The sequence below is a fragment of the Ammospiza caudacuta genome, chromosome 1, assembly GCF_027887145.1.
Source record: "Ammospiza caudacuta isolate bAmmCau1 chromosome 1, bAmmCau1.pri, whole genome shotgun sequence".
Lineage (NCBI taxonomy): Eukaryota > Metazoa > Chordata > Aves > Passeriformes > Passerellidae > Ammospiza > Ammospiza caudacuta.
The window spans coordinates 22,394,971-22,408,764 of NC_080593.1; the positions used below are offsets into that span (position 1 = coordinate 22,394,971).

Consider the following 13,794-nt stretch of genomic DNA (forward strand, 5'->3'; position numbering starts at 1 on the left):
TGGTTGTCATGCATGTGACTTGAAAGACTATCTTAGCTAAGAAAAATTATGGAAGGGACATACTGAGAACCATTGAAAACATCTAGAACACTATGTCTCTCCCTTTCTTTCCCCTGTCCTTTTGTCTTTCCATCCTTGTTTCCAGCTCTTTCTCTAGTGTTGGTTAACTTACTGGTGACTGAAAACTGAAACTTTAGTTCTCATTAATAACCATCTAGGAAGCCTGTACTCATGTTCATTAGTTTATTTCAGTGGGGACATTTTTCATGAATAAATTCTCATCAATCTGAAAAATTTTTAACAAAAGTCCTCTGGTAGCATCATAAAACTTTTAATCAAGAAGAGCACTGTGCAGAGTTTCATGGGCCAGCTGCAGATCATGGTGTGTCAGTTCACAAACTGGGAAGCTCTGCTTGCTTTGATTGTGTATCCCCATTTCTCAGGACATGGCTTTTCAAAGTCATCATCTTAGAAGAGATTTGTTTCTGTTTTTAGAAGTGACGGCAGCTGACAGGTACTGCTATGAGAAGCTGAATATTGAGGGGACTGAGAAAGGAAACTGTGGAAGAGACAAGGACTCTTGGGTACAGTGCAATAAACAGTAAGTTGATCCATTTAGAAAGCTAATTGAATGAGGTTTGTACCCCTGATCCAGTTCTTTAGCTGGCATGAGGAGACTCAAAAAGCCTCTCTACGGATCAGATTTTTGGCCTTCTTCTGCAGACCTTTGTGCAAGAAGTCCTGGAGGGAGTAGGGTCCCAAGAAGAGATGATCCCTGACAAGAGACCACCCTCTGAGCTTGGGAGAGCTTGGACCAAAAGTGTTCCTAGTACTCAGTGAGGGTTAGCACTGCAGAGGAGAGCAGCCTTTGGTTTCACATCTTGGTGCAGTGTTCACTTTTTATGCTGTGCCATGGCATTGCTATATTTTCTTCACTTTTCATGGTATTGTAACTTTCCAAGTATGCTCCTGCAAGTCACTGCCTAAAGCATTATTTCACATTCTGAATATATGCAGTTGATTATTTCTTCCAATTTCTGGACCTTTCACCTGTCCTTATCAAACTGTTTTTTAAAATTTCTCCATTTTGTCCATGACATTTGATTTCTAGTCCTGCCTACAGGTGAACTATTGTTCTTTCCCACTTTTTAAACTCTGGTAACCTTATTTCTGTTCCATTACAAATTCATAAGTAAAAAATTTTCAGTAATATGGGAAATGTCAGACCCTTCTATTCTGTCAGTGCAAAAGTCTCCACACATGAGTAGTGAAGTCCCTTCAGCAGTTTAATTCAACTTGGTGTCTATAGTTCCCCTATATATGTGTCCTATGAGAGTGTATTATAGAACCAGTATCTACTGTTGCTTCTCTATGGACCGGTTACTTGATCTTAATAGATCATTAAATCAATTTGATGTGGTTTGTTCTTGACAGCTCCTTGCTTGTTATTACTCAGGGGATTTTTGATAATGTGGTATAAAAACAGAGTTTTCCAAATCTATCTTACAAGGGAAGAATTTTCTTTGGAAATAGCATCATTTATGGGAGTTATTGTCAGCGGGAGAAAATCAAGGAATAACACATAGTTTACCAAACAAGTGGTCATAGTTTTGATTGTCCATTGTCCTTGAATTTTATTTTTTATGAGTGTCTGTTTATTCTTTCAATGCAGGGATGTGCTTTGTGGATACCTTCTGTGCTCCAATATATCCAGTGTGCCCAGACTTGGAGAACTTGATGGTGAAATCACAACATCAATCTTGCACTATGGAAAAGTCTACAATTGCAGGTAATTGGAAATCCTGAAAACAGAACGAACAATATCCATCTTGCACAGAAAAGCAGCTTTCTCATTCTTAAATGGAGAAAAACTGTTTCCATTGTTTTTTTTTCCTGTTAACACATAACCATTATTTCAGTTCAACCTTTGTTAAGCTTCAGAAAATTAACTGCCTGTGGGGCAGTGTTGCAGTCCCCTCAATAGTTAATTTTGCCTCAAGAGAGGTAATGCTCTTCTCAGGCCCTGTGATTATACATTCTTTAATATTTGCCAAGTACTTCAGGTACCCAGAATACTTAGACATATGCCTGCACTGCCAAAGTTAACTGGTAGCCTAATTCATTGCTATATTGTAGCTGAATTCTAATTATAGATGTGGTATATTTTGATAGCTTCACACAACTGTAAGACGAAACGACGTCTTAACAAGTAAACTGAGTTTTGTCTAACTCAAGCTGTTTCACAGGTAAAATGGTTCTTGTGTTCATGATTTCATGTTTGATGTAGATACACTGATTAGGTTTGTTTCAGGCCCAGTGAGGTCACTGAGCCAACACTTACTCTTACCTGCTCCTGGGCATTGTGCAGCACAGAAACGCAGGCAGCAGCCCTGGGCCCAGTTCCTCAAGCAGCCCCATCTAACCACAGCACAAGTTTCCAAGGTTCTCTTGACTGTCTTGCAGTGGTGGCCATGTGAAGCTCGATGAGGACACGGACCTGGGCTATGTGGAGAACGGGACGCCGTGTGGGCCGGACATGGTGTGCCTGGACCATCGCTGCCTCCCCACCGAGGCCTTCAACTTCAGCACCTGCCCGGGCACCACCGACAGCCAGATTTGTTCAGGACACGGGGTAGGTTCTTGCACTCTTCAATGCTTTTTGCTGCTTTTTCTGAGTACCTGGCCTTGTGTAGTCTACTAGCTGGGCCTTTCAGGAAGGTCAATGTGACTCTAGATGTCGTAAAACTGGAGAACTTTTTGAAAGTGAAAAGGGAAGGAGGCACATAACTAAATATAATGCATTCCAGTCCAGACATCTTAAACAATGAGTCATAGTTAGTATGTATTAGTTTTACAGAGTTTTATCAATCAATGTTTTTGCTCACTTTTGCTAACTTGATTGATATTTCCTCAGGCAATGTGCTGGAGAATAAATACAAAGGTTTTATGAACTGAGAAACTTGGGTCTCTGTTCTTCCAGAGACTTGTTCTTTTTAATTCCCTCTTTATTACATAAATAGCCAAGAAGATTCATAAAGTTGTTGATGATGTTGTATTTTGTGGGCTGAGAGCTCCTTTACTCTGGAAAAGAGGGCAGAGGGCTGGCTCTTGGCAGTTTCTCTGCTCAGTGTGCAGTCTGTGGCTTTGCCGTGGCCCTGGAGAGCCCCCTTGTCCCTCACACAGTTTGACACAGTGTCCAGGGCCCTGTGACTGAGCTGAGATCAGGGAAGTTGTTCTCTCATAATGTCTTTTGTCTTGTATACTGCATTAAAACTTCCTTATTTATCTGAAATAATGCACTTCATAATATTTTGAAAAAAAAAAGTCATTAAGTCAGTCTCCTAAAGCAATTATAAATGCTTCTATTAAATATAGATATGTTAAAGTCTGTACTGAATAAGCACTACGTCTATTTATATAAAACATAATAGCATATTTAATTCATTTATACCTAACATAAATTAAAAATTGCTATATATTAAAAATTATTTTGCAAAATTTTGTGAGCAGTAAAATTAGGGCTTTATCACTGTACCTATATTTGAGGTATTAATTACGGGAATGGATGAATAATCTGATTTTTTTTCTGAGCTGCACTTTTGACTGCAGGTTTGTAGCAATGAAATAAAATGCGTCTGTGACCGATTTTGGGGAGGAGATGACTGCAGTGCTCATATCAAAGATGATCTATTTTTTGATAAGGATGCCATCAATAAAGGTATGTTGTAATTTTTACTAGCTATTGAAAATGCTTGGATTTGAAGAAAGTTCATTAAGCAAAACTAGGTCTCCTACTCTTTCAGCTAGTACACAACATGCTGCAGAATCAGGAGCCTCATTCCCCTCTCTCCTCCCACAGCAGAAGCACTGTAAAGTATAAAAAGTTTGTAAATGAAGCCTCAGCCAGTGCATCTTTGAGAACTGGTATCAATGGGTCCAGTTCCACCATGCTTGTCCCAATCATCTGGGTGGCCTTATTAAGCATATTGATGAGATTAGACAAACAAAAGGTTACTGGGACATTCCACATCTAGATGTAGTGTAGTCAGGTAATGCCTGACTTACACTTTTGGAGTGGAAGTTTTTATTCTGCTTTATTCTTGGGTACAAAAGAAAGATATATTGTAGAAAAATGAGCTTGTAAATGCTGGTCATTAGAAATTCTTGTGGGGGAACATCTTCCAGAATCCTTCATTTGATTAATTCATTCAGCTGTGGAAGGGATCTGAACAAAACCAAACAAGTAGTCACTTTTATTCCATGGATTTGTTAGGGCAGGTTGTAAGGATGTAATCTACAGCAGTTTAATATTGATAATATTGTTTTGGGATACCTGGCATAGGTTTCCTGTGTAACAAGCATTCAGTTAGTGGAAACAGACACAGAAGTCAAAGCTTGATTTACAGATGATCTTTATATGTCCATGCTATGCTTCAGGAACGTATCACAATCAGCCTAGTGAAAGTTGTTCAAGCTGGTTTTTAAAGATGATGCATTCACTGGTTTTGTGTATTTTTCTCCTAAAACCATGTATATTTTTCGTCTTTCTTGTGTTTCCAGGCGTGGTTAGCACAAATATAATAATAGGGGCTATTGCTGGCACCATTTTAGTGTTGGCTCTCGTTTTAGGAATAACTGCTTGGGGTTACAAGTAAGTACATTTTGTTCTTCTTTATAGAATTTCAAAATATGTGTATTTCATGTGATAGCTGATTATGTTATGAAAAGACCAATTAAAAAAATCTAAAAAATCCAAATTCAACAATATTTATACAGTAACATGTTTATTGTATTAACATTTTTCAAGCAATTCTTACATTTGTATGTGGTTTTAGAGAGCTTGATCCAAATTTGAAATTTATTTCTCATTTAGTAATTTCTTTTTTTTAGATGATCAGATTATGATTTTACTGTATGTGACAAAGGAAATGCAGGAGTATGATCTGATTAAATTATAAATGTTTCCTCATGATGAAGTAAATATAGCAAGATTAGCTTTCAGTCAGTCAGCAAAGCATTCAACCACAGCCTTCATTAAATAGATAATTATTTTTAGTTGGCTTAACCTGAAATTAATTCAAGCACAGTTTTTGGTAGGAAAGATCTGCAATTTGCAAATAAGGCTCAAGTTCTCTCCTGGTGTAGAGATGTCAGTGCTCACTGAGAGGCAAAATGGATTATATTAGCCTGATTAGTCTTTTTCAGTTTTAATTCTTTTGCGAATTTCATATAAAACCAGAGGGATTTATGTCTTTTGCTTGTAGTAAAAAAGATTCAGGGTACTGAGTTTATCATCTGTGTTTGGATGAAACTGTCTCTTGAAGTCATTTGTGTCTAGGTCCTTGTTGTGCTTGGAGGGCAGGGCAGGCTGAGCTGCAGGCAGTGCTGTGGCTGGGGCACAGCCCCAGTGGTTTGGCATAACAAGCACAGCTCCTGCTGGTTTGCCAGACTGAGGTAGGCTGAGGGCAGCTCAGAAATACTTAAGGAAAGAAGCATTTGGAATAAAAACTATGAAGATGAGGATAGTAGAAAAGTAGGCTATGCTGTCTTGGTATATCACCCTCAGCTTCTGGCAGTTTATTCTGATGTAGTATATTTGTAAATATGCTTATTTCAGGAGTGATTTTGTAGAAATATTTTGAGCAAAAATTTCATTCTGTATACAGTGCTTTTCTTTTTACATTTTTTTGGTCTTACTGACCATGTGTACCTGCATACTAAAAACTCATTCTTCTTCCTTTCTCTTCTGTTTATATGGAAAGAAACTACAGAAGACAGAGGTATGTGATAAAAGTAGTGGAATGTATCTTAGAAGTCTCTGAAAATAGCTTTTCTTCTCTTTCACTCATTTACATGCTACAAAGAAAATATTGAGATGGGTTATCATATTTTAGAGTGATATATGAAATCAGAATTCTATAATGCATTGCTTGAAATCCTGATTTCACTGGACTCAGTAGCAACACCAATGTTTATTATACTTCTGCAATAGACTGTTTTATTTAGGAAAACAGGAGAATATTTCCAATAAGAGACACTGAAAATCAGCTATTAGAGACGAAAGTATTCTTGGGAGGCTAAGAACTGAATAATTAATATTAACATGATGTTCAGGAGCCTTTTGAGACAAATTAATTCCTGGAGCTGCTTTGCAGTTAAAAATACGATGCAATTAAATTGCTGTATGGACAAAGAGCCCATTCTTTCCTGTCACCCTGTTCAATTGATTCATAGCTAAAGCACAGTACTGGCTTCAGCACAGGGCTGAGCTTTCAGCATTTCAAGCTTGTGGCCAAAAATAAACCGTTTTCCTAGTGACTTATGTTTGGCTCCTGGAAGACCACCTCCCTTTGATCAGGCATCTGCCTGGCAGATGGGTCTTGTGGGAAGGACTTGGCTCCTTCCTCTCCCAGTCCCCAACAGATAAGAGGATTTCTCAAATTCCCCTGTTTTCTGCCTGTGTCGTTGCCTTCCGGTCCAAGCTGCTGCTTTGTTTGTTGCTGCTACCCGTTGTGCTTGTTCTCCATTTCCCTTTGTGTAGCGCTTTCTCTGCCAGGCTCAAAATATTTATAAATAGTGGACAAGCACTGTCAAGTGCTGGTTGTGTGCTCCAGGGTCAGATAGGCCACAGGTACAGTAACAAGTACAAGGCAACACTATTGAAGTCAAGCCTTATGCAGGGGCTGGTGGGTAGGGAATGCTACCCAGCTCAAGGAAGGCAGAATTTAAGGGTTTGGTGCTGCTTAGTGGAAGCTGATGTATCTATAAATGGAGACTAACATGGCCATCAAGTCATTCTGCTGTGGATGTTTCAGTATTGGCTGAGGACAGAGCAGAAAAATCTTGAAACAGAGTCCACCCAGTTTATGTTTGCATTGGAATACTAGAGAATGTAACTTCTTCAGGTATCTTCATCTCCAGAAATTACTTTATGGCCAGAGAGCTGTGAGTGTGCAGCCAGTCTGCAGCTGTGTGTGAGAGCACAGGCAGAGTGGGAACGAACATAAGCTGAGGCTTCTGAAGGTAATGGAGGACTCCATCATTTTAAAGATGAGGAAAATATTTAGTAACTAAATAAATCTCCTTCATGCATAAAATGGAGCTCTGTAGGCTGACTTCTAAATAAAATATTTTTGGAAAAGTACAGGGAGTGTTCCTTAAATGTTATAAACATATCCACCAGATTATCTGGACAGTCCTTAAAAAAAAAAAAAAAAGAAAAAAATAAAGAAAGATTACTCCTTAAATAACAATGAATACAAGTCAGTATAATATTTTTGAACATGACATAAGGATTATACTTGGTACTAATAAGCAACTGAAACAAATAAACTGAAAGTGGTAGGTACAGCCAATTAGCAAGGATTCTGCCAGCTGGAATATGTGGCTTTAAAGGGCACAGCTATACATGGGAGAAGTTATATCTGATGGAGTAGCAAGAAAGCAGTTTGCTAGAGGAACCCTGGGGACAGAGCCACCCACACTGAGCCAACCCTGAACACACCCATGTGCCAGCTGAGGAATGGGACAAGAACTGAAACTCCAGAGGTCTTAGAAGATGGAGACTGGAAGTACTGCATTGCACCAATGATTTATGTGCCATATAGTTGTATACTTTACATACTTCAGAAGCATTAGAAATCCAGATACGGAATGGAGAGGTCCCAGTTTAGGTCTGTAGTTGGACATAATCTGAATATGAATCAACCTGATAAGTGTGCATCTTGATAGGAGCAGACTGTAGCAAAAATATCTTGGAAAGTGTGAGGCTGAATAAATACTGATGCTGGTATTATGAAATAGTCAACTGTCAAAGTAACTACTTGTACTTGGGAGGTTTTTTAAACCCGGTGGAACTATAACTGGAATATTTGCAATGGCAGGTATTCTCTGCTGGCAATGAATTCACCATCTGCAAAAAATTTACATAACTTGATTAGAACTTTCTAATGCACAGATTGTTTTATCTTTTTTTTTTTCTTTTTTTTTTTTTTACCGTAACTGAGCTTCTAGTACTGGAAAAGGATAAACTATTACATTACTGTTGTGTGTCTTGGCAGATTGAGTCTACTACTGTGGTAATCAGGAATAGCTGAGGATCTCTGACACTGATGTTAGTTCCCTTACACAAGAATTCAGTTAAAAACCTGGAGGTTTTTATCCTCCTGAAATTTAAACAACTCAACAGGTTGCTACTCTTGAATTCTATCATGATCACAAAAGTTAAATGCATCTACCTCAGAAGGAAAAAAACATTCACTTTTCCTGAGCTCCTCTTTGATGCAGGCCTGTATTCAGCTTAGGCTCTGTACTGGTGCTTTTTGCAGCCAGCATGATGAGCTATTTGAAATGTCTGGACTGGTTATCCAGTGTCTCAAGAATCATTAACTGTTCACTTTGAAAATTGTGATCAGAGTTAACTTTTTCCTTGTTTTCTCTTTCCAAAACCACATAATCCACTCTTCTGCACATAACAGAAGCGTGTGGGACTTTTCTCTCTGATGGTTGAATTATTTATTAATAGTTTTATCGTGTGTGCTTAACAGGTTTTCTCAAGGATTGCTATCCTTGCCTCTTTCTTTTAAACTAATGTTCATGCATGTTTGTGTGCGTTCTAGTTCCTGTCATGTTTTCTGACTCTACAATGTTTATTACACTTCAGACAAATACCCCAGGGAGATTATGTAAAAAAGCCGGGAGAGGCCGACTCTTTTTATAGCGACATGCCTCCTGGAGTCAGCACAAACTCTGCATCTAGTTCTAAGAAGAGGTCTGCTTTTCTGTCGCATTTTCAGATTTCTACCTGTTCCATCACCCATTATTCCATTAGTCAGAACATTTCATTGTTTTGCAGCAGGTTTGACTCTTTCTTCTTTCTTTGTGGAATGTTTGAAATAGCATCCTTTTTGCTTTGATTACTGATTTTTCTCCTGTGTCCTAGTTGCTAATTAGTATGATTAGGCCAGAATAAAAAATCTTTGCATTGTAAATCAATTTTTGTTTAATAAAGTTTTCATAATATCCCTGCTTGAGAATTGATTTCAAGTAGACTGTAATAATAATTGGTGGCTGAAAAAAAATTAAATAAAACACCAACAATTTTTTAAATCAGTGTCATGTAATCAAAGAAAAGGAGCATTGTCTTTCTTCAATAATAGTTATAAACACAAAATGTTAAATATAAATGTTATTTTTATATCTTTATTTGTCAGTGTCATTAATCCAGTATGTTGACTTAGACTTCTGCTGTCTCATATTAAAGATGATACAGATTGCATTTTATTCACTTACTAGAGCAGTATACTAAATGGTCACCAAGTGTTATCTTAGAAAATAATTCTACAAAGGCTTTCTGCATTTTTCTGCTTGCTGCCATTAGATTAAAGAGAATTAGATTTTGCCCTTGATCAGATTTCACTAATTCCTTTATTGTTCCAGTTGCCTAAAAAATTCAACATTTTAAAAGGGAAGATTCATTTAAAAGCATTGAGAGCCATTTGTAATTGCTAAGATCATGATGCTCACTGTTCCTCTGCAGTTAAGGATTCTTTATATGAAAATGTCTAGCTAGCACTGTAAAAGAATTTATGAGAAGCGCTGTGTCCTAGAGGAATTGACAGTCATGAAGTGCTTCACAGGAAAACTGCAAATCTCAATTCTTGTCCCACTTAGCAGCCTACAACTGTGCAGTTATGAATCCATTTTCTTTGATATTATTTCACTTAAAGTAAAGAGAAATGTATGGAAGGGACACATATGTAGTGACATTTGCTATTTTGATATAGCAGCTTGATCTTATATACAACTTCATTCAGTTTGTTAATGAACGATTATGTTATAAGGGAAACTCCAGTAGTGATTACTTAATTATCTCTAATTTTTAAATTCAGCTTTTTGGATGTGTGGGTTGTTTATTTTTTTCAGGAAGCAAGCATTAATCTTAAATGATGCACTGTTTGTGTTAGAGAATATTTTAAAATTTGATTAAAATTTTGAAACCAAGTCTTGGGAAAGCAAGTTTTCATAGCTCTGTCTATCAGGTTTAAATACTAGTTTAAAAAAAAGTTATTTTTAAATACTGTAATTTAATGTGTTTCTTCTTTCATGCAGTATCTGTGTTTCTTTTCATACTTCATTTATTTCATGTGTCTCTCTTTAGTATTTGTTCCAAAAAGCTAATGGTTTCTAAGGTCTGTCTGTACTAGAGAGTTTTGTTGTTCCCACCACCAATTCAGGTATGTTGTGCCACTGTCAAGTCTGGAAAAGTAAGTCTGACAAATATTCCATTAACATTGTGATACAGCTGACATAGTCCTTCCATTTGAATTCCCAGAGTGCTACCTCCTACCTTCCAAGCTGGTTTTGGTTTGCTCTGTGTGCTGGTATGGATGGCATCTCTTGGGAGATGTTAGAGTGGCTGGGCCATCAGCTGCCGGGGCTTCTCCATGCTGGAAAGCACTATGGAATATCAGCTGGTATTCAGAGGGTGTTCACGGATTAAGATATAACTTTATGATAACTCTTGCTATTATGAAATAGCAAACATCAAAACCATTTTATAGCAAGACATTCCTGAACCTGAAAGTGGCCTTGAGGAGGAGGAGGAAGTGTTTGAAAATCTGTCAGTGGATCTGTTGTTTCTCAGACCTTTCATGATGTGATTAAGTTTGAATTAATGAAACTCTGGGCTCACTTCAGTGTGGCTGTGATTAGACTGAGCTTCTGGAAACTGAAGAGCATCTCTCAGATGCTCCCAAGGAAATCAGAGACTAAAAAATGCAAGTATCCAGACTTAAAAACTACAAAAACAGTTCTTTTAAGACTTTGTAATATGTCTATTTTGGATTTTTCAACTTCCTCTTCTCTTTTGGAAACAATTGTAGATCTCGTGGCAAACAGCTGAGCAGCAGCTCTAGTTCAACAAGAGGCAGCCTGTGGCAAAACCCCACATGTTGGACATCACCACATACATCTCTGGCTCTTAAAAGGAGTGCAATAGGAAAGAAAAAACAGTTTGCACCAAGCATCTAGATAAAAAGACTATCTTTGGCTTTGAGTTTAGCATTAGAAGTATATACTGCAGCAATTGGCTGATAAAATATAAACGTTCAAAATTAGCAAAAATGAGGCAGAGTTACCTCTCCCCTGGCACTACCAGCTCTGGGTGGGAGGGAGGATGCTCGTCACAAACTCCTGAGCTCCTGAGACTGCTAGCAGTGGGTTGAGGGAAGGTGTCCTGGCTTTCCTGCAGCAGCATAAGGAGGGAGTGGGCAGCCTGCAGGTGGGATGTGCTTGAATGTGAGATGAAAAAGCCTTGAAATGAGCACAGTAGTAAGGGCATCTTCCATCTAGGAACTGAGGCAGAGCTGCAAATCCAAAGGAAATCTGGTGTGCGCCGCTGTTTGTGCATTCCACAGCAGATGAGTGAGAAAGCAGTGCTGATGCCTGGCTCTTGAATGTGGGCACATGGAGCCACTGCAGGGACAGCTGCAAGGTGTAACTGCAGAGTTTAACCAGAAATCCTGAATGCTCTGCTAGTGCAGACAGACCTTAGGCTGTGTTTTGTCACTGGCCTCGGGAATGTGACCAAACCACTGAGCTAACATTGATGTGAGCCAATACCCTTAACAATAACTGCATCTGAGCCCTCCTATTCCAGGTCAAATGGATTATCTCATTCCTGGAGTGAAAGGATCCCAGACACAAAACATATTTCAGACATTTGTGAAAATGGGAGGCCTAGGAGTAATTCTTGGCAAGGTAAGTGTGAACCACTGTGCTGGCCACAGTGGAAACCAGCCTCTGGACCACTGGTGCTCTGCTGGAAGTTTAGCTGATCTTAGGACAGCAGCATGACTCCTTAAAATTGTGCTAATTGCTATTAACTTGGAATTAGAATTTAGCAGCACCCTACAAGTGCCTTTTTTGCACAGTACTTTTTCACAAAGAAATTACATTTAATTTCTCCCTCCTGTGTGAGCCAACATGAAAAAGAGAAAGAAATCTCTTCACTATTGCCAGCTTCTGTGATTTTATCAGGCAGTGTTAGGCGTTTTTCTTGAAGTGTAGGGAATTTGTCAAATAACAGCTGAAATAAAGGAGTTCTTTGCTCTGTACAGTTGCAGCAAAAAGTAGAGAAAGGTAACCTAAGTGTCTGAGGTAAATCAAGTGGAACAGACCTGTGAGATTTAAATGGTTAAAGTTAAAGGTTAATGGCGTAAAGTTAAAGATAGCAGCTCTTTTGCTATGGATGCAAAAAGAATATGCAGTTTGGCATGGGGCAGGTGAGTTTCAAGTTGTTTTACTGTCTTTGTCCTTTGATTTCTTTCAGGTAATATAGGAGGAAACAGAAAGAAAGTCAGAGGCAAAAGATTTAGGCCACGGTCTAATTCAACTGAGTAAGTCTGAATTTAAAAAAAGCAAAGCCAAAAGTAGAGTTTTCATATTTGTGTTTTGTAGATGGAAATTAAGAGTACTGAAAAGTAGACAGCTGCATTTTTGCTCTGTGGCCCATTCTGATTGCTGATAATCTGGTAAATGGTTTGGCTAATGTATTTCAACCTCTTTTAATGTATTCTTTAAAAATTAACTATTAATTTTCTTTTTTCATGTAGGCTTCCTCACAGTCGTTCCCATAGCAATTCCCAATGATGGTGGCAGCCTGCACCATCACTGCAGGCTTTTGTCTACAGTAAACTGCCATTGCTGAGTGTATCCTGGTTCAGTACTGAGTTTCTGATAACCTGACTGTTTCCTACCCTTGTCTCCACCTTGGGTTGGGCCATTGCAGAGTCAGAGATTTGTATCTCTGCATACTTTCCTGGAGGTTGTAGGAGAGGTATCTGTCTGCTTTGAGAGTACCTTGAAGTTTGCCATTGTAAGCCTGAAACAGCCAGTCTTGACTAAACCCTGTGATAAAAGGGTAATTAAAGTCTCTACCAAGTGACTGATCCCCAGACTTTTCCTCTACAGCTGAGAGTTGCTGGCTTATTGATTTATGGGTTACATTTCCTAAAGAGCCCACGTTGCAATGCTCCCCACACAGGAAGAGCCTTTCTTATGTACTTAAGCCTGTTGGTTCAGGCCCCTCTTGTGAATGAGTGGTGAGTGGCTGGAAACCTCTGGGCTTGTCAGAAGCACTGGCCTGCTCTTACAGCACTTACAGCCAACATGAATGGCCCTTTCTTTGGCCATGGTGGTAGTGACAGTGTCCTTCCCCATATCATGACTACTAACTTTGCACCTTGATGGGCAAATGGGCTTGATAGCAACCCTGCTGGAAGCTAATAATGCTAACTGCTCTCTGGGCCCCATTTTCTTTGGTTTGGGGATTTTGAGTTTGTTCTGAAACTTTTCTTTCACCTGCAGTGCACTGTCTTAAGGTGAGTAGGCTCAGAAAGGGTTCCTAGAGAAAACCCGCTGCTACAAATTACAAAAACAGTACTTCCATGCACATTGCAATTATAACATTGCATGGTCAAAATGGCATCATGGAATCAGAAATTTTAGCCCTTGGAGGAGTTTATCTCAAGAGTCTCTGTACTCTTTGTGCTGATAAACTCTTACTGAAATGTTATTTTGCTCATTTTCTTTTCTCCTTGCATGAGATAGTTTGATAAAACCAAAATTTGTCTGGCCGAACTGCCAAAAATACAAATGAGATTTCCTCTGAGATCTTTGAAGCATTAAATAAGCAGGCAAACAGAGATATTGTGAGTTGGAAATATATTTCTCTGTATATTTTTTTCTCTTTTAAAGGTGCCCCTGAATTTCCCTCTAATTCTCTGCTTTTCT

At 38.6% G+C, this 13,794-nt stretch overlaps 1 protein-coding gene across 5 annotated transcripts in view; it reads left to right on the forward strand.

Moving 5' to 3' along the window:
• Positions 1-13,794, forward strand: part of ADAM22 (ADAM metallopeptidase domain 22) — a 131,240-nt gene that overhangs the window by 97,431 nt on the left and 20,015 nt on the right. For 3 of the 5 annotated variants that reach the window (XM_058817595.1, XM_058817603.1, XM_058817612.1), the window contains exons 19-27: positions 496-601; positions 1,673-1,789; positions 2,464-2,632; positions 3,610-3,718; positions 4,561-4,651; positions 5,763-5,780; positions 8,663-8,770; positions 11,660-11,760; positions 12,332-12,398. In XM_058817595.1, the coding sequence (XP_058673578.1) occupies positions 496-601; positions 1,673-1,789; positions 2,464-2,632; positions 3,610-3,718; positions 4,561-4,651; positions 5,763-5,780; positions 8,663-8,770; positions 11,660-11,760; positions 12,332-12,398 (886 nt within the window). The remainder of the gene's footprint in view (positions 1-495; positions 602-1,672; positions 1,790-2,463; positions 2,633-3,609; positions 3,719-4,560; positions 4,652-5,762; positions 5,781-8,662; positions 8,771-11,659; positions 11,761-12,331; positions 12,399-13,794) is intronic. The other 2 variants (XM_058817620.1, XM_058817628.1) reach the window with 1 other exon arrangement.